This window comes from Bufo gargarizans, chromosome 4, assembly GCF_014858855.1.
Source record: "Bufo gargarizans isolate SCDJY-AF-19 chromosome 4, ASM1485885v1, whole genome shotgun sequence".
Taxonomy (NCBI): Eukaryota; Metazoa; Chordata; class Amphibia; order Anura; family Bufonidae; genus Bufo; species Bufo gargarizans.
In genome coordinates this window covers 517,803,899-517,825,474 of record NC_058083.1, presented here as the reverse complement: position 1 = coordinate 517,825,474, position 21,576 = coordinate 517,803,899, and the positions used below count along the sequence as shown (strand labels likewise).

At 43.5% G+C, this 21,576-nt stretch overlaps 1 protein-coding gene across 6 annotated transcripts in view; it reads left to right on the top strand.

The window, feature by feature from the left end:
• The window catches only part of LOC122934026 (gastrula zinc finger protein XlCGF57.1-like), a 58,200-nt gene extending 39,532 nt beyond the window's left edge, over positions 1–18,668 (top strand). For all 6 annotated transcript variants that reach the window (XM_044289161.1, XM_044289164.1, XM_044289163.1 and 3 more), the window contains one exon: positions 17,103–18,668. In XM_044289161.1, the coding sequence (XP_044145096.1) occupies positions 17,103–18,364 (1,262 nt within the window). In that variant the 3' untranslated portion in view covers positions 18,365–18,668. The remainder of the gene's footprint in view (positions 1–17,102) is intronic.
• The last annotated feature ends 2,908 nt before the right edge of the window (positions 18,669–21,576 follow it).

Here is a 21,576-nt window from a genome sequence, read left to right as displayed (position 1 = left end):
TCAGTATCACTCCTACGCTGACGACACACAAATCTACCTCTCTGGTCCAGACATCACCACCTTACTATCAAGAATCCCACAATGTCTATCTTCTATATCATTCTTCTTCGCCTTTCGCTTTCTAAAACTTAACATGGATAAAACAGAACTCATTATCTTTCCCTCATCTTGCTCAACCACCCCCCCCCCCCCCCTAACAGACCTATCTATCACGATCAATGGCTGCACACTCTCCCCGGTCAACCAAGTCTGCTGCCTTGGCCTGACCTTGGATTCTGTCCTCCCCTTCAGACCACACATCCAAGCCCTTTCCACCATCTGCCGCCTCCAACTCAAAAACATCTTCCGCGTCCATGCTTTCCTTAACTTTGAATCTGCAAAAATGCTTGTACATGCCTTCATCATCTCCCGCCTAGACTACTGCAACACTCTCCTCTGTGGCCTTCCATCTAGCACTTTCGCACCCCTCCAATCTATCCTCAACTCTGCTGCCCGACTAATGCACCTCTCACCCTATTACTTCTCTGCCAATCCCTTCACTGGCTCCCCATTGCCCAGTGAATTCACTTCAAAGTACTAACAAATACATACAAGGCCGTCCATAACCTGTCCCCTCTCTACATCTCTGAGCTACTTTCCCGATACACGCACTCTCCGATCCTCACAAGACCTCCTTCTCTCCTCTCCTCTTATCACCTCTTCCCACAATCGACTCCAGGATTTCTCCTGTGCATCCCCCATACTCTGGAAACCCACCTCTTCAGACAAGCCTACAACCAGTGACCCTGCTGCCTCTATACCGCCATGACCAACTTCACCCGCATCTATTATGTCCTTCTCCCATACCATGTAGATTGTAAGCCCTCACGGGCAGGGCCCTCTCTCCTTCTGTACCAGTTTGTAACCAGAAAATCACAGAAAAAACTAAGATAAAAACATCCTGCACGATATGATACAAATTTGCGGATGTCCCTGGCCATATTATTGAAGAAAACCACAGAAATAAGATAATAATGCACTTATTAGAGTAGATGCAAGCACTATATATGGACTAAGTCCTCACTCTGATATGATAATGTCTGAGACACTTACTTACAATTTTTTGCGGGATGAGGTGACGGTTTGATTAGTACTATTTTGGGGGGCATACTCCTTTTTAATCATGTGCTGTTGCAATTTTTGTGATGTAATGTGACAAAAATGTATATTTATTTTTTTACTTTTTTTTTTTATGGTGTTCACCTGAGGGGTTAGGTCATGTGATATTTTTATAGAGCTGGTTGATACGAACGTGGCGATACCTAATATGTATTTTACTTTAGCCCAATAAAAGCAGTTTTGAAACCAAAAAATGATGTTTTAGTATCTCCATGTTATGAAAGCTATAGTTTATTTATTTTTTGGGCGATTGTCTTAGGTAGGGGCTAATTTTTTGCAGTGACTGTTTAATTGATACCATTTCCTGGGACATACGCCTTTTTGATCGCTTGGTGTTGCACTTTTTGTGAAGTAAGGTGACAAAATTGCTTATTTTGTACATCTTTTTCTACTTTATTTTTTTTTAATGGTGTTTATTGGACAGGGTGGATCATGTGATATATTTATAGAGCCGATCATTACGGACGCAGCGATACCTAATATGTGTGGGGGGGTTTCTGCTTTTTATTATAAACACATTTTTTTACTTTTTCTTTCCTTTACTTTATTTCTAAAGTTCACTTTTGGGGGTCTGATCCCCTCTGCAATGCATTACAATACATCTGTATTGTAATGCATTGCCTGATTATGTACTACAGTGAGTAGTACACGAACAGGTTGCCTAGGAGACCCAGTCTGAGGCTGGATCTCCTCGGCACCCGTAGAAGGCAGGTCCCAATGCCGTGCAAGGGCATTGGGCAGCCTCTGCACGGCATCGGGCTGCCTTCTGACACATCAAGTCCCCGCCACAGCAGCGCGGGGACTCGATGCTCTCCCTCACCCGACACAAATCCCTTCTATGTCGCGGTCAGCACGGACCGCGGCATAGAAGGGGTTAATCCACCGGCATCCGCTTTTACAGCGATACCGGCGCATACAGCAGGGGCTCGGCTACCCCTGCAGTGATCGCACCCACCGCTCCGGCACCCGCCCGATCACCATGACGTTATATTACATCAAATTGCGGGAACGCAGTGGCTTCCATGACGTAATAGTACGTCATGTGTCGGGAAGGGGTTAAGTTCCAAACACTGTGCTTTATTGCGGCACATCCGCGTAAACATAAACAATTATACAAAATAATAAACACTCGCCCGGCTGGGCTCTAACTAAACATAACATAGCCTAGTCCCTGACTTAACTACAGGTTACAGTTCATACCTTGCATCAGATCCGGCTTTCCCAGCCTAACAGTTCCCCAGCCTCCCGACTGTAAAATTACGAGTCCCTTTGGGGGATTAGGATCCAGCATACGCTAGTACCACAGGCGTCACTGCGTCCCCCAAAGTCCAGGCAATCACCTAGCCTTGTGGCCCCTCAGCCAGCCCGGCTGAGACCACTCTTACAGAGCCTCCAGTAGGACTCTGTTGCACAAAGAATCTCCTTCATGACTGACAGTCTGGGCTCTTATCCCAGACTGATTGTGGCACCTGGTGCTGCCTCAGACCTCATGACTGACGGGGAAGACACAGAAACTCCTGCCATGAATCTCCCTTAGCAGCTATGAGGCCTGTCACTGCCTCACATACCCCCCCCCCCCTTTGTACAAGCCCGTAGGGGTGAACACTAGCATCACATCCAGATGCTCGTTAACGGGCATCGACCTGGCCTACAGTCTTTCCCTTATTCTGCCAGACTCAGGACAACAGTGCTTGGTTTGTCACAAACATGAATTTATTCTGGAGCAGATAAGACCTATGGGATTGTCTTGCCCATCTCATGAGCAGGTACTCTCTTTCACGAGCGACGATGAGATACTTCACACCCGTGGTCTCTTTTTCTTTTTTCTGTTCCTCTCCACATTTGGCATTCGGTCTCTGGAACTTCTCTCAGAAGATGTTTTTATATGGCCGGCAGGCTCTCTTTTTAGATTTTCTGGCTCCTGCACATGCTCCTCATGTCCTTTCTTGGGCTGCTGCAACTCTTGACCAAACTGTTCCCAGTCATGGTCGTGTCCCAACCCTTTCTCCTTTGTCTTGCAGGGCTCCTTCAGCAGAGCAGGCTTATCACCACTCACTTATTTTAAGTGCCTCCGATTCACTTCTTCATTCCAGCAGTAGTTTCCCAGTTTCAGAGACCTCTGCTTCTTTAGTGTTTTTTTTCCACTTTGGTAGCCGCTACTTCGGTCACTGCAGCATCTGGGGACTTCACGTCCTCCAACCAGCCTTAACTTCTTCAGCCATGGTTTTCTTGGGCCGGCGTCATATACTTGCCCTCTTAAGTCCTTTTCCTCTTTCTCCACCATCTCCAGATCCCTTCTTAACAGGCTCTGACTTAGCAGTGCTCCAGACTAAAGAAAAATACCTAGTAGCCATTGGCTCCTGAACTGAAAAATTTAGGAGCCAAATCAAATTTTTAGTCGCCAAATCGAAACCGAATCAAAATGTTGGTATCGTGACAACGCTACGCCGATCAGTTCGGCATAGGGTTGTTTTGATACCAAAATTTTGATTCGCTTTCGTCACCATAAAAAAAGTATTGCAATACTCAATACCGCGCAAAAAAAAAAAAAAAGCTGCGTGCATTTCGCATTTTATGAAACATTCGGCCCATAATAGAACAGTCCTATCCTATTTTTTGGGGTGACAAGGTGACTAAAAAATGGCGAATGCTCACCGCATAGGTGATATTTTTTAATAATTTAATAGTTTGGACAGCGCTATGTAATATGTTTTATTTATTTATTGTTTATATATTTTATATGTAAAATTGGAAAAGGGGGGATTTAAACTTAATATTTTAGGGTACTTTCACACTAGCGTTTTTCTTTTCCGGCACAGAGTTCCGTCCTAGGGGCTCTATACCAGAAAAGAACTGAGCAGGCCTATCCCCATGCATTCTGAATGGAGAGAAATCCGTTCAGGATGTCTTCAGTTCAGTCATTTTGACTGATCAGGCAAAAGATAAAACCGCAGCATGCTACGGTTTTATCTCCGGCGAAAAAAACTGAAGATTTGCCTGAATGCCAGATCCAGCATTTTTTCCCATAGGAATGTATTAGTGCCGGATCTGGCATTCAAAATACCGGAATACACCCGCACTAAATCCGGACCCATTCACTTCTATGGGGCTGTGCACATTAGCGGTGATTTTCACACATCACTTGTGCGTTGCGTGAAAATCGCAGCATGCTCTATGTTGTGCGTTTTTCACGGCCCCATAGAAGCTTATGGGGCTGCGTGAAAATCGCAAGCATCCGCAAGCAAGTGTGGATGCAGTGCGATTTTCACTCATGGTTGCTAGGATGAAAGTCTATTTGCTGTATTATTTTCCCTTATAACATGGTTATAAGGGAAAATAATAGCATTCTTTAATACAGAATGCATAGTAGAATGTCAATATAATAAACATTGGTGGCGCAGTGCGTCCCCCCAACACCCCAGTATGAAACATTGGTGGTGCAGTGTGCACCCCCCCCCCCCCCCCAACACCCCAGTATAATAAACATTGGTGGCGCAGTGTTTCTTATACTGGGGTGTTGGGGGGGCACACTGTGCCACCAATGTTTCTTATACTGGGGTATTTGGGGGGGGGGGGCACACTGTGCCACCAATGTTTCTTATACTGGGGTGTTAGGGGGGGGGGGCGCACTGTGCCACCAATGTTTCTTATACTGGGGTGTTGGGGGGGGCACACTGTACAGGGAGTCTAAGAAAGAATCGAATGAGTCACTCGGATCTTTAGATTCTTTTCACCTGTGACTCATTCGATTCTTTCTTAGACTCCCTGTACAGTGTGTGACTCAGACTCACAGCTGCTAGTGCTTGCCTGTCTCAGCTCTGATTGGTTGGTGGACGGGGAGGGGAGGGGCTGGCACAAGCAGCTTCCACTCTAGGATTAGATTACACTCCTCCCCAGTCCCTCCCCTCCCTGCTGCCAGCGGCTCTGCTATTGTGTGCTGTGACCAAGCTGACTCAGACTGAAAAGAACATCGGCGGCGGGGCAGAGAACTAACATCTCCTGTGCCCGTCGCTGTTCAACGGCAGAGCTGCCGCGGAGGGTCTAGTTGCAAATGGCGACAAGACTAAAAAGTCTTGTCGCCATTTGTAAATTCTAAGTCGGCGACCATTTTGGTCGCCATCTGGAGCCCTGCTTAGACTTCTCAAACTCATAGACGTTCTTCACGACGTCATCCTTTGAGCTCACAAGATCCTCCATCTCTGCTCTGAGTTGCTTGTTCAGCCTTTCAAACTCATCTCGCTCCTTAGGCACTTCTTCAAGGGCTCTAGCCAAGGAGAGGGCCTTGGTCTCTTTTTCCAGAGCACCCGCCTTCGCTTGGTCATGTTCTTCGGCATATCAGGCCAAGATGTATTTCTCTTCAGCCCGGGGCCGGTCAAACTTTTTCAGTTTTTTCTTACTTTTTTACACCAGTTTGTTGGAAGCGCCCCGCTCTTGGGCCTTCCGGTCCAACTGCTCCTCGCTGGGTTCTGCAGCAGCAGATATAGGAGTATCACCATTCTTTTTTGAAGACCCTGTGGGGGTTCCACCCAGAGTCCCTTCAAGCACTTTATCGGTGTCTACCGCAGTTTTCTGTATTTCTTTGGCGCCTTTGCTCTTCACCTGGATATCAGGCCGTAGACCCTTCATCTCACTTATTTCTTTCGGGGTCTCCTTTCCTTGACCCCTCTGCAGCCTTCTTCGGTGATTCTGTGAAGACAGCTAGTCTTTTCTTTATCATATCATTGTATAGAGAGGAAGGAATCATCTTCCTGCTTGCAGCTGTACCGACATGTCAGGTCATTTACTACGGCCTGGCTATGGGTCTCAGACATTAGACTGAAGTCTCCCCACTTAACTCTCGTCATGTCAGATACAACTGTCATCTGGTCGCTACTAGTAACCACCTCAACTTCACAAGACTTCGACCTGGTAGCTTCCCTCTCGGAGTTGTATATCACCTATAAATGCTTAAAAAGCTAACACATAAGACGTTATCATAAACAATAATTTCTTTATTAGATATCCATCAGCAGTATATCATAAAACATATACATGAAAGCAGTAATCATGGAGAGACGATTGTGTTGACAAACATTTATATAAAAACAGAGAAAAAACTCCAGACCAAAAGGGACTAGTACCCCTCCAAACACACCCGCAGTTACAGCAGTTACTATGGGGTGGGGTTGTTAGTACGGTACACACAGGACAATAATCAGCAAGGCATAATAGCCAAGAAGGCTATGTGAACCTGAGTGTCAACCCACACCATATGAACTGCAGGGGGAGAGAAAAGACAATTAAACATGCATAAATCCAGCAAAATGTATTTCTTACTGACCCTGGTCTGGAATAGCCGCCCGACGATCGTTTCGCTCACGCTTCCTCTTGGGGTTAGGGTTACCCTAACCCTAACCCCCTGTGGGGGTTCCACCCAGAGTCCCTTCAAGCACTTTATCGGTGTCTACCGCAGTTTTCTGTATTTCTTTGGCGCCTTTGCTCTTCACCTGGATATCAGGCCGTAGACCCTTCATCTCACTTATTTCTTTCGGGGTCTCCTTCCTTGACCCCTCTGCAGCCTTCTTTGGTGATTCTGTGAAGACAGCTAGTCTTTTCTTTATCATATCTAGGGACTGTATAGAGAGGAAGGAATCATCTTCCTGCTTGCAGCTGTACCGACATTTCAGGTCATTTACCACGGCCTGGCTATGGGTCTCAGACATTAGACTGAAGTCTCCCCACTTAACTCTCGTCATGTCAGATACAACTTTCATCTGGTCGCTACTAGTAACCACCTCAACTTCGCAAGACTTCGACCTGGTAGCTTCCCTCTCGGAGTTGCTAATGGTCACAGCGCATATACGTCGCCTATGCCGCTCGTGTAATTGTTAATGCTGACTTCTAGGGGCACTGACAAGTTAATCGCTACCTGGGATCCATATCATTCCAAAGGGTTCACATACTTTTTCTTGCAACTGTATATGTTAGAGCCCATAAATGTCATATGAACAGAGCATTATATGTACAGTACATGCCAACATTATTTATATGTATGTGGTATATGAGCAGTAATATATTTTCTACATCTGTCAGATAGATAGAAGGTGGGCTTTTAGCTTCAATTTCTGGTGTGTTTTGTGCTTAAGTGCATTTAGCGGTCAGTGTGTGAGACGGACACCAGCTAATAGCACTGACTCACAGATCCCTTGTGACCCTCTACACAACTGTTCGGTCCTCTTCTTCCAAAACCCGCTTCTCCACCATTACAGAAGAAAAACTCTCCACTCTATTCTCCAGATCACATCTCGCCACCTGTGCACTTGACCCAATCCCATCCCACCTCATCCCTAACCTCACCACAGTGTTTATCCCAGCCCTAACTCATCTCTTCAACCTATCACTAACCTCTGGTGTCTTCCCCTTTGCCTTTAAACATGCTACCATTACACCCATCCTCAAAAAGCCTTCACTTGACCCATCTTCTTTGTCCAGTTATCGCCCCATATCACTTCTTCCGTATGCCTCAAAGCTACTTGAACAACATGTCCATTCTGAATTGTCCTCTCACCTCTCCTCCTACTCCCTCTTTGACCGCCTACAATCCGGCTTCCGACCCCACCACTCGACTGAGACTGCCCTTACCAAAGTCACCAATGACCTACTGACAGCCAAAATTAAGAAACAATACTCTGTCCTCCTTCTCCTTGACCTGTCCTCTGCCTTCGACACTGTTGACCACTCCCTTCTGTTGCAAACTCTCTCATCTCTTGGCATCACTGACCTGGCTCTCTCCTGGATCACATCATACCTCACAGACCGGACGTTTAGCGTCTCCCACTCCCGCACCACCTCCTTGTCTCATTCCCTCTCTGATGGTGCCCCACAAGGTTCTGTCCTAGGACCCCTGCTCTTCTCTATCTACACTTTTGGCCTGGGACAGCTCATAGAGTCCCATGGCTTTCAATATCACTCCTACGCTGACGACACACAAATCTACCTCTCTGGTCCAGACATCACCACCTTACTATCAAGAATCCCACAATGTCTATCTTCTATATCATTCTTCTTCGCCTTTTGCTTTCTAAAACTTAACATGGATAAAACAGAACTCATTATCTTTCCCTCACCTTGCTCAACCCCCCCCCCCCCCCCCCCTAACAGACCTATCTATCACGATCAATGGCTGCACACTCTCCCCGGTCAACCAAGTCTGCTGCCTTGGCCTGACCTTGGATTCTGCCCTCCCCTTCAGACCACACATCCAAGCCCTTTCCACCATCTGCCGCCTCCAACTCAAAAACATCTCCCGCGTCCATGCTTTCCTTAACTTTGAATCTGCGAAAATGCTTGTACATGCCTTCATCATCTCCCGCCTAGACTACTGCAACACTCTCCTCTGTGGCCTTCCATCTAGCACTTTCGCACCCCTCCAATCTATCCTCAACTCTGCTGCCCGACTAATGCACCTCTCACCCTATTACTTCTCTGCCAATCCCTTCACTGGCTCCCCATTGCCCAGTGAATTCACTTCAAAGTACTAACAAATACATACAAGGCCGTCCATAACCTGTCCCCTCTCTACATCTCTGAGCTACTTTCCCGATACACGCACTCTCCGATCCTCACAAGACCTCCTTCTCTCCTCTCCTCTTATCACCTCTTCCCACAATCGACTCCAGGATTTCTCCTGTGCATCCCCCATACTCTGGAAACCCACCTCTTCAGACAAGCCTACAACCAGTGACCCTGCTGCCTCTATACCGCCATGACCAACTTCACCCGCATCTATTATGTCCTTCTCCCATACCATGTAGATTGTAAGCACTCACGGGCAGGGCCCTCTCTCCTTCTGTACCAGTTTGTAACCAGAAAATCACAGAAAAAACTAAGATAAAAACATCCTGCACGATATGATACAAATTTGCGGATGTCCCTGGCCATATTATTGAAGAAAACCACAGAAATAAGATAATAATGCACTTATTAGAGTAGATGCAAGCACTATATATGGACTAAGTCCTCACTCTGATATGATAATGTCTGAGACACTTAGTCAATATATTTTGATCAAAACACATCTAAGCCCGCCTACCGAACGTCAAGGTGGTCTCAGGTCAGGCGGGTCCTACGCTAAACCTACCTAAGCCGTTGGGCTTCTATGTTCAGGAGTGCAGACGCCGCACATATGGTGTGCTGCTCCTAGTAACCTCCATGTGCATCAAGCAACCAATGCACTTTTGCCCCCCTCCCCTATCCAATAGAGCGCCTTAATTAGGCGGTACATATGGTTGTGCTTGCTTCTCCTCCCATTGGTTGCTTGATGCACATGGAGGTTACTAGGAGCAGCACACCATATGTGCGGCGTCTGCGCTCCTGAACATAGAAGCCCAACGGCTTAGGTAGGTTTAGCGTAGGACCCGCCTGACCTGAGACAACCTTGACGTTCGGTAGGCGGGCTTAGATGTGTTTTGATCAAAATATATTGACTAAGTGTCTCAGACATTATCATATCAGAGTGAGGACTTAGTCCATATATAGTGCTTGCATCTACTCTAATAAGTGCATTATTATCTTATTTCTGTGGTTTTCTCCAGTTTGTAACCAGTCTTGTTTATGATTAGTGCAATTGTCTGTTATGTATGTATACCTCTTCTCATATGTACACCGCTATGGAATGAACGGCGCTTTAATAATAAATAATAATAATAATAACCACCTATGAAGATGCTGGCTTCCACAAGAGTGGAAAATACAAATGAACAGCCTGGTGACCTAACATCATCATCTACTGGTCAACTGTCAGATTGTGATCGGTTTTCCCATAGTTAGTTTATAATTGAGGATCACATTAAAGCACACAGCAGCTCTCACCTTCCCCTTCACCAGCCGAGCACGGATGACGCACCTGGATGCGTAGCAGTAGATTCAAGAAAAGTAGGGAAATCCAGCTCAAAGGAGGTGGAAAAAATTGTAGCTTTATTGCGGCATAAAATCTTCGAAAAACAGGAACAGTTCGGTTACGCATTTCAGACCATAAACAAATGGCAGTCCTTCCTCATGACACATCGAATTACTAATGAGACTGCATCTTATGAGCTGCTCACACAGCTAGCCATGCAATCAATCACATGATCGTGAGGAGCAACACACATGGTGCAATCACATATGTCTAATCAACTTGAATATGTAAAAAGTAAAATCACAGATGCTGACAGACAAACCTATACAGGTGTACAGTCAATACAAATATAAAAACAATGGCAAAACTATAGGTGCACTATATAAAGGTAAATGAAAAAACACCTAAGCACAAGAGAGACTCCCCTAATAGTGTAGAATTAAATCATGCCTTTTGTTGAGACCTTGAGGCTGTCTTGTAACCAGCTGAAAGATCTAGTATGCCTCTCGATTTAGTAATTTCCTCCTATGATCACCCCCTCTAGTGGGAAGGAAAACTCGCTTGATTCCTTGAACCACTAGATTGGAAGTATCGCCTCCATGTAAAATCGCAAAGTGTGTACTGACAGCAGACACGTTGCGATTTTTGTAATCTGAATCATCCGAAATGTGCTACACCCTACATATTGCAACTGGCAAAGTTCGCACGTTATCAAGTAAACTGCGAACTTTGTGTTGCAATTAAGATAAGACTGTATAGTGGATTCCTTATTGTTAGCAGCAGATCTGAAGTTCTTAGTCGGTCTGGTATGATCACAATAAATACATTTGGCATGGCCACATTTGTAGCTGCCCTGGTTATTAAGCCAAGTTGATCTTTGCACAAATTTTTCAAAGAACAGACTAGGGCTCAGAAAATTGCCCAGAGTTGGAGCCCTTCTTGCTACACATTTTACTCCCTCCGCGACAATATCCATCCACTGATTATCGCATGATTACAGTGGAAGGTATTTCTTGATGATTTTGCATATGCGATCATATTCCAAGCAGTGGAATAAGATAAAATAAGGCTGGCACTCAAATATGTGGTTCATATGAAAAGTGGCAATTTATTAAAACACTTATATTAAAATCAGCATATAATCCAAGATAAAAGGAGATGCACTAAAATACAATCACTTACAATAAAAAGATAAAATAAAATAAATGAAGAAAAAAAGAGAAAAAAAACCGCAGGATAAACGCACACTGGTGGTGCCGTCTCTTGCAATCAGAGATGCACTAGAGATGTCCCTTAATTGTATAAGGGTAGATTATATATCTCTCTGTTATATCATCCACAGGGAGATTATTTAGAACAGTCACTTTATTTATCGTATGTGGCCGTGTCCTCCTTAAAGTGTTCCCTTCATTCAGGGCAATCAATCGTCCGGATATCGGCACTGTGGCCGTATAACAATACCATCTCAAAGAGAAGATATATTGTTCCAGCTGATGTTAGTACAAGGATGTTAGTACAAGGCTACAGGTGGAGAGTGAGGCATAAACGTATATCTTACCCGTATAGATCGGGGCCGATGGTTGGAGAATCCCTCTCTCAAGCCACTACTCGCCACACTGCGCCGCCGTCTTCTTTCGCTGTTTGGCGTCCTCGTTCGAGACTTCCGTACCACGTGGTGGTTGTCTCGCGGGAATAGCCTGTTTGATCCGTTCAATCCTGTTTCTCCTTGGGGTATTTTCAAATCGAAAGTCAATGGAGCGCTCCAGTGTTTAGAAGGTTTGCAAACTTTCGTAGTTAGTCCGGATCTTTCTTTTATGGGGGTGAACTACGCCAGACACCGTCCTACTTGAGGGATACAACACAGATTATTGATATACTAGAAGGACTAACCGTGGAATCAGACTGGATTATGGCAACGCTAGACATCCAGTCAATTTATACAGTAATAAACCACGAACAAGGGGTAGATGCGATTAGGATACAACTACAGAAAGATAGCAGAATGAAGTTGGAACAAACAGAATATATATTAGAAGGAATCGGGCATATTTTACAGCATAATTACTTTTACTTTGAGGAGAATTTTTATTTGCAGATTAGAGGGACTGCCATGGGCACCAGGTTCGCCCCCAGTTATGCAAACCTGTTCCTAGCCCAATGGGAACAGGCGGCGATTGATCCATATTGGGGGGGTGACCTGGTGCTCTGGCAGCGATATATAGACTATGTGATTTTAATCTGGAAAGGAAAGGTAGAGGTTTTACGCTCGTTTATATCCACATTGAATAATAATGATTTTAATTTAGTTTTTACTGCTAATATTGGTTCAGAGGGGACTGAGTTCCTGGATTTGTCAATAACTAAGAGGGACAATAAATATATATGTAAAACATATCAGAAACCGTCAGCAAGGAACGCCTTTATTCTACATTCTAGCTGCCATTTGTCCAGTTGGTTACTCAATGTTCCGTTCGGACAGTTCCGGAGATTAAAACGGAACTGTACTGAACACTCCCAATTTGAAATAGAGGCTTTGGCTATGAAGAAGAATTTCATGGCTAAGCAGTACCCAGGCTCGACATTAGAAGATGCACTGGAAAGTGTGAGGGAAATATCCAGGAGCTCCCTACTAATAGATAAACCCCCTCAGACAACTCAACAAGAACCACAATTCCGAGTAGTGCTTCCATATACTGCACAATATAGGGGAATTAAAGAGATAGTTAAAAGACATTGGCACCACCTATTGTAAGATAAGACTTTGGGCACGCTTATTCCAGTGAGACCCCAGATTACCTTTACACGGGCACCGAATCTGGGAATAAAAGTAGCACCGTCGGTCAAAAATAAATTGAAAAAATCCCCAGGAATCGGTAATTGGATGAGTCTGAAGAGCTTTTACAGATGCGGCCAATGTGTCGGCTGTAAGGTAACAAAAGCCCCTAAAAATATCAAAAAGGTAGATTCGACCCAAAACAGCTTCTCATGGGAGATTAAACATTTCCTGACCTGCAATTCAACTAGCTTGATATATCTTGTCCAATGTCCCTGCTCTAGGCAGTATATTGGAAGAACTAAGAGGACTTTGAAAGTGAGGATATCTGGTTGAAAGTGAGAATATCTGAACATGTGTACAACATTAGAAAAGGATACTTGAAACACTCACTTTCAAAGCACTTTAAAGAAGTTCACAACCAAGACCCTAGGGGATTGACATTTATGGCTTTGGAGAGAATAGAGACACATTGGAGAGGGGGGGAAACATGTGGAGAGAATGTCCCGGGCGGAATCGCGACGCACATATGATTTTGGAAGTTTGATCCCAGCGGGCTTAAACGCGGAAGTTGAAATCTTTGGTTTCCTCTAGATCCCTGGTTGTATGCCTCTCATCTAATGGGGGATCACATGTCTGGCCGTCTATCGGCGCTATGACCCCCCCCTTGGAGAGAGGCTTACATTCCCATTACTACATTAATAATCAACAAAACAAAAATCGAAAAAAAATAAAAATAGATTACAGAACAACCGAATATTATATTTGTTGAACAATCTAGGAATTGTGTCGCCCTCTTATATGGGGTTTTATCCTCATTGATAACCAATTGCAGAAGAAATAACTATTGTTTTAGACATCTTAGTCATCCTTCTTAGTTATTCTTTTATATATTTTTCGATATATTATATTTGTGTATTTGATCGCAGGATTGTTCATTGAAAAGTGGATTTAGTATGTGCCAACCCTACAAAGTTGCACACATATGTTTAAATGATTATATATATATATATATATATTTTTAGAGTTTTACATTATAGTTTTGTATACATGTACATGTTTTTATGCTTTTTCTTGAAAAAAGCAATGTCGCAGTGGTATTTCCTTCACTATATAGCTTAACCGCAATAAGAAGGAGACAATATAGAAAAAATGCACATGTACCGGAAAAACCGCATCAAAAACGCAATGATGCTGCAAGTAGCCAAAATTTGATTCTGGTCCGGGATTTCGATCACACTGAGTGGACTATAAAAGGAAGTAATGCTACAATGGGGGTAGAGCCACTGAGGAAGGGGAGAGATGTCCCCGAAACGCGTCTGGCGTAGTTAACCCCCATAAGGAAAGATCCGGACTAACTACGAAAGTTTGCAAACCTTCTAAACACTGGAGCGCTCCATTGACTTTTGATTTGAAAATACCCCAAGGAGAAACAGGATTGAATGGATCAAACAGGCTATTCCCGTGAGACAACCACCACGTGGTACGGAAGTCTCGAACGAGGACACCAAACGGCAAAAGAAGACGGCGGCGCAGTGTGGTGAGTAGTGGCTTGAGAGAGGGATTCTCCAACCATTGGCCCCGATCTATACGGGTAAGATATACGTTTATGCCTCACTCGCCACCTGTAGCCTTGTACTAACATCCTTGTACTAACATCAGCTGGAACAATATATCTTCTCTTTGGGATTGTATTGTTATACGGCCACAGTGCCGATATCCAGACGATTGATTGCCCTGAATGAAGGGAACACTTTAAGGAGGACACGGCCACATACGATAAAGTGACTGTTCTAAATAATCTCCCTGTGGATGATATAACAGAGAGATATATATCTACCCTGATACAATTAAGGGACATCTCTAGTGCATCTCTGATTGCAAGAGACGGCACCACCAGTGTGCGTTTATCCTGCGGGTTCTCTTTTTTTTTCTTCATTTATTTTTTCTATTTATCTTTTTATTGTAAGTGATTGTATTTTAGTGCATCTCCTTTTATCTTGGATTATATGCTGATTTTAATATAAGTGTTTTAATAAATTGCCACTTTTCATATGAACCACATATTTGAGTGCCAGCCTTATTATCTTATTCCATTACTCACTTTACTGATTGGGTGATCAGTTTTTAGGCTAGAGCACCAGTTCCTGTCTGGAGAGGTGGTGAGCTATCCACTACAGTGTTACCATATTCCAAGCTGTATTGTGTCACAAAGGAGGTAAAACCGCATCTGCATTTAGATGTGGCATCCACCTGGGGCAATAATTTTTATTCTGGAAAAACCAGGGAAACCCTGTCCATGGCTAAAACTTCAGTGACAAAAGAGGCAACAGATTTATAAGAATAGCTCCTGCCAGTCAGCCTGTCTGTAATATTTTTCGCTTCTCGTGCGAACAAATAAGTGTTCGAACAGTTGCGGCGGGCTCAAATTAATTCACCCTTAGGGATGTTGAGTATTGTGTGAGGTGGGTGACACGGAGAGGCTTGCAAGATCGTGTTACCTGCTAGTTCCTTTCTATATGTGGTGGTGATAACTTGGGAAGTGGCGCAGTCCCCCTCCAAACACAAATCTAAAAAGCATATATGTATGCTATGATGTTGGAGGCTAAATGAGATGAGACTCCACACATGAATTAATGTAGTCAAGGAACAGTGGTATGGCCGCCACATCACCAGACCATACAATCAGCGGGTCATCGATGTAGCGACCATAATACTGCACTAGACCACCAAAAGGGTGGGTGTCGATGAGGAGAAAACACTTTCTATCTACAGATTTCGACACCCCTGAAATCTGTAGATAGAAAACAGAATCGAACATAAAAAAATTGTGCAGGAGGAGGAACTCCACCACTATAACCATATATTCTTGGAGCCCATCTGAATAATCACTGTATCTATTAAGGAACCAGCGAAGGGATACCAGGGCAAAATTATGCGGAATGCTGGTATATAAAGCAGTGACATCTGCTGTGATCCAGGCAAATCCAGGCCTCCATTTGAAGTCCGAGAATGCCTGCAACACAGACCCAGTATCCCTGAGAAAGCCTGGAATTTGCAAAATAAGCGGTTGTAGCAGAGAATCGATCCACTCCGAAAGTCTCTCGGAGAAAGAACCGATTCCTGCCACTATAGGACGTAAGGGAGGAGGAAAGACTCCCTTATGCACTTTCGGAAGTGAGTGAAAACTCGACACAATGGAATGTTGTACATAGATGTAGTCATACTCCTTTTTAGTGAGAAAGCCCTTTTCTAATCCCAAAGTCAGAATGCTGACCATTTTGGACTGAAAAGGGAGGAGAGAGTTGCCAGATAGACATTTATAGGTGTCAGGGTCATTTAACATGGATAATACCTGGGATTTATAGATGCCAATATCGAAGATGACAACCGCTCCTCCCTTGTCAGCCTCTTTAATGATTATATTATGCATCTCTTTTAGACTTTTAAGACCCCCCCTTTCACTGTGACATAAATTCTCATGTTTGTGATGAGAAGTACCAGGTGCCACATATTTGGTAGAATCATATAGTGAGCAGAGGTCTCTTTCTACCAATTCCTGATATCGATCTAAGGCAAAAGACCTCGACTGTACAGGATAAAAGTCTTTGTTGGAGACCTTAAAGAGGACCTTTCACTAGTTTAAAAAGTAAAAACTAACTTATCAGTGGGCAGAGCGGCGCCCAGGGGTCCCCCTGCACTTACTAGTATGTCTGGGCGCCGCTCCGGTTTCTGCAGCTCCTTCTTTTGTACTGGGCGGAGTTTTTGTATTAGGGTTTTCCCTTGCTGCAGCGCTGGCCAATCGTAGCGTACAGCTCATAGCCTGGGACTCCCAGGCTAGGAGCTGTGCGCTGCGATTGGCCAGCGCTGCAGCAAGGGACACGCCTAATACAAAAAATCCCTCCAGTACAACACCAATACAACACCCTCTGCCCACTGATATAGTTAGTTTTTACTTTTTAAACTAGTGAAAGGTCCTCTTTAAGTGAGGATATTTTGGTACTATTGGGGTCATCTTGCCTAGTTCGAGATTCCTGTAGGAAATTCACATGAATCAGTTCCTGAAAACTAATACTTGATTGCAACTGAACATGGCCCTGGGAATTAGCATTAGTACAAGAAGCATAACCATCAGTTTCGACTAGTAGGATCGGACACAAGTTTATAATTGAATTTTGCGCCATGACTTGTAATTTGAATGGGTTTTTGTTTTATAGAAATGTTATAAATTAGCAATATAATTTTAAGGTTCTATTATTAAAAAATTATAAAACTTAGATTTATTCTTGACAGATGACTGTACCAGGAGCTCAGACAAACATTTGATGTCAGATTTTAGAACAGATGAGTGTGGTGTCACAGAAGATACACATGAAGAGCATGCCATTATCTCGGATGTATTCTCAGGCTTTCACAGCAAAGATCTATTATCTGATCTTTTGGATGGATTTCAATCTTCTGATTTATCACAGACTGTTAAGCAAAATAAAAACAACAGAAGAAGTGTTAAACATCAAAGAAGTCACACAGGGGAGAATGCGCTTTCATGCTCAGAATGTGGGAAATGTTGTAAATTTAAAACAGATCTTATTAGACATCGGAGAACTCACACAGGGGAGAAGCCATTTTCATGTTCAGAATGTGAAAAACATTTCTACCGTAAATCACATCTTGTTAGACATCAGAGAACTCACACAGGGGAGAAGCCATTTTCATGTTCAGAATGTGGGAAATGTTTTCCTGATAAATCAACTCTTGTTGCACATGAGAGAATTCACACAGGAGCAAAGCCTTTTTCTTGTTTAGAATGTGGGAAATGTTTTACTGAAAAATCAACTCTTGTTGCACATGAGAGAATTCACACAGGGGAGAAGCCATTTTCTTGTTTAGAATGTGGGGAATGTTTTACTGATAAATCAACTCTTGTTAGACATCAGAGAACTCACACAGGGGAGAAGCCTTTTTCATGTTCAGAATGTGAAAAACATTTCTACCGTAAATCACATCTTGTTAGACATCAGAGAACTCACACAGGGGAGAAGCCATTTTCATGTTCAGAATGTGGGAAATGTTTTAGGGATAAATGGTATCTTATTAACCATCAGGTAATTCACACAGGGGCAAAGCCATTTTCTTGTTTAGAATGTGGGAAATGTTTTACTGATAAATCAAATCTTGTTGCACATGAGAGAATTCACACAGGGGAGAAGCCATTTTCTTGTTTAGAATGTGAAAAACATTTCAACTGTAAATCACATCTTGTTGCACATGAGAGAACTCACACAGAGGAGAAGCCATTTTCATGTTCAGAATGTGGGAAATGTTTTACTAATAAATCAACTCTTGTTGCACATGAGAGAATTCATACAGGGAAGAAGCCATTTTCATGTTCAGAATGTGAAAAACATTTCAACTTTAAATCATATCTTGTTGCACATGAGAGAACTCACACAGGGGAGAAGCCATTTTCATGTTCAGAATGTGGGAAATGTTTTACTAATAAATCACATCTTGTTAGACATCAGAGAATTCACACTGGAAAAAAGCGATTTTAACGTTCAGAATGTGATACAGTAACTAGAGATGAGTGAACTTTAGAAAAATTCTATTCTACAGCTTGGTCAAAGTTCAACAAGAAATTTGATTCATTCCAAATTAATTTGTCATTAATCACTATGTTAAAACCCTATTCAGCCTATCAATCAATGAGACCATTTTTAATGACACCTTAGACCAAAGTACACCCATCTAACAGCCAATAAAAACAGTAATACACTAGTGCAATATGGCCTTTTGGATTAAAAAGTAAAATAAAAATCACTCACCTCATCCATTTGCTCACACAGGGGCTTTTCCGCTCCTCTCTTGATTTGAAAAATACCTGCTGAAGGACCTGGGTTTAGCGTGATGACTTCACCATGTGATCATGCTGGGAGAGCACAGTGACATCATCACATTGAGCGCAGGTCCTTCAACAGGTCTATTTTAGTCAAGAGAGGAGCGGAGTGCCTCTGCGCAAGCTAGTGGATGAGGTGAGTACATTTCTGTTTTCTCTAATACAATTCCAGTCGCCATTTTAGGAAAAATGATTCATTATCATAAAGCCCAAGGAAATTCGGCTTTGTTTAAAATCAGATTTTTCCTAAAATTCTGACTGAATTCCACTTCGGATGGTTCGCTTCACTGAACACTAGTGGTAATCATAAAGAAGATCTTGTTAGACATCCGAGAATCCGCTATAAAATTTGCAGCATTTATTTTTTGGCACAAATGATATGATAACTTTATTCATTATTTGATTATAGTGATACCAAATACATAGATTTTTAAAAAGCTTTACTACTGTTGCACAATAAAAACCATAATTTTTTTTAAAAGTAGAAAATGTTTTTGCATCACCAAATCCCAAGATACACAAATGTAATGCATGCGCTCAGGTCCTGAGTAATGTTAAGTGAAGTACTGTGTGAAACAAAGTACCGTATTTATCGCTTTATAAGTCGCACCTAGGTTTTTTAGGAGGAAATTAAGAAAATAAAATATTTTTAACCAGATGGTGTTGTTTTGGTTGGTTTTGAACTAATGGGGAATCTGTGGATGATACTGTAATTTGATTATAACCCCCATCATCCTAAAGAATACACTGATGTACTGTGCATTGGTGTATTCTTAAGGATGAGGGGAGTTATAGTCACATTAAATATGAACACTGTCCAGGGACTGTACCAGTATTAGCTTTCGGGAACTGATATGACTACCGTATAACCCCCCCCCCCCCCCCCTCATCCATAGGAATCCACCTATATAGTGCAGTATATGGGTGGATTCCTATGGATGAGGGGGGTCATAGTCATATTTAAAATGAACACTCTCCAGGGACTGTTCTATCGTTGACATGTGTCTATTTTAAATATGACTATAACCCCCCTCATCCATAGGAATCCACTCATATACTGCAGTACATGGGTGGATTCCTATGGATATTAGGGTACCGTACATTGCCCCTGAGCTGTCGTCACCAAAGGACTTGGGCAGCAATCTACTTACCAGGACAAGGGAGAACTCAAAATGCGGGAGAAATGTAGGCAGTTGATTGGTGGAGGGGAGGCGGGGGAGCAGGACGCGCTCATCAGCAATCAGCTGGATGGCCAGGCAGCACAGAGGAGAAGGGTATCCTGCTGCTTTGAGTAAAGGACGTGCGATCTGGTGGCAGTACAGCACATACAGAGAAGCCAGCCAGTCCGCCCAATGATAGTGAATGTAATGACTGGAAGCATGGCTGCCGGCATCATTTAGCATTTAGTGAAGCCGCCAGCCCGCCCAACTGTCAGGTGCTGCTTAGTGCAGCGATGTATGCGCAGGCTGGAGGCTTCACTAAAAGCGAACTTGTGCTGCCAGCCTACGCTAAGTCCCACCTGCCCTCCCTCCCTCCAAGTCCCGTCCGCCCACCCTCCCTCCCTCTAAGTCCCGTCCGTCCTCCCACATTTTCATGGGAGCTCAGGAGCCATTAGTGAGAGCTGAGCTGCTGCAGCCTGCACATTTGGGGTCACCTTTCGTTTATAAGACGCACTGACTTTTTCCCTCCACTTTTGAGGGAAAAAAGTGCATCTTAAAAAGCGAAAAATACGGTAAATTACCCTGCGCTGTAATCAGGGCATCCGTCACATGATTCCCCAGAACCTTCCGAGTTAAGGAAGAGTTGGTGGTCACTGTGTGTGCAAATGGTGAGGGGAGACTTGTGGAATTTTTTAGGACACTTTGAGGGTCATTTATCAAAGAAACTTTTTACTCTGGTCTTTGATAGCCGCTACACTGCCGAAGGATGTGCCTAATTTATCACAAAACATGTAATACATCATAACTTAGGCGTATACTCTGGCAGTGTGCGTCTGAAGTGAAATTCTATTCCACTCTCTGAGTGGAGTAAATTTTAGATAACTTTTACACCTGAAATTAGTGTAAATGTTTGCGAATGTGCCAGGGCCAACTTGCCAGCCAGGCCATGCCCTAGTGGCGAGGAGAGTGAAAAAATGTCTGAGTGATAAAGTATTGTCTTGACTTTCTTTACTCCAAAATCTGGCATATCGCTGTAAGTAAATTACACCATTTTTGTTTTTGAAAATGATCCTTTAATATTAACAATATTACACCACCGAGCCAAGCGAGGGAGTCTCCTTCCATCCATCTCATCGCTATATTTAGCTTTGCTAAGAAAAATGTTTTACAATTCACAGTTTGATTCCCATGCGAACACGTGCGAGCTGCCATCTTAACTGACAAGTCCGGCGAGGCACAGGTAAGTCCTTACTTGTGCCTGTGCACGAGCCGATCTGAAATGAAATGTGGTCTCCGGGAAACAGGCAGTTCTAAGAACAGCCTCCGGGGGCCTTCATCGGACTGTTCTCGGAACTGCCTGCACCCGGAGACCGCATTTCATTTCAGACCTGCTCGCGCACAGACAGGTAAGGACTTACCTGTGCCTCGCCGGACTTGTCAGTTAAGATGGCAGTTTGCACATGTTTGTGGGCGAACTGGCCATCACTGGTTACACACAAATAAATTTTTATACTACTCTGAAAGGGCCACATGGTGGGCATAAGTACAATAAAGGGGCCACAAGGTGGGCATTAGTACTGTGTGGTATCTGTGAGGGGTTAGCTCTTCTCCGGGGGGTCAGTCACACAAGTATCTTTACCAGACACCAAGTTTAAGGTCCAAACATCGCTTTTATTTGGCACCTTAGCAAAACAAACATAAATCATACACA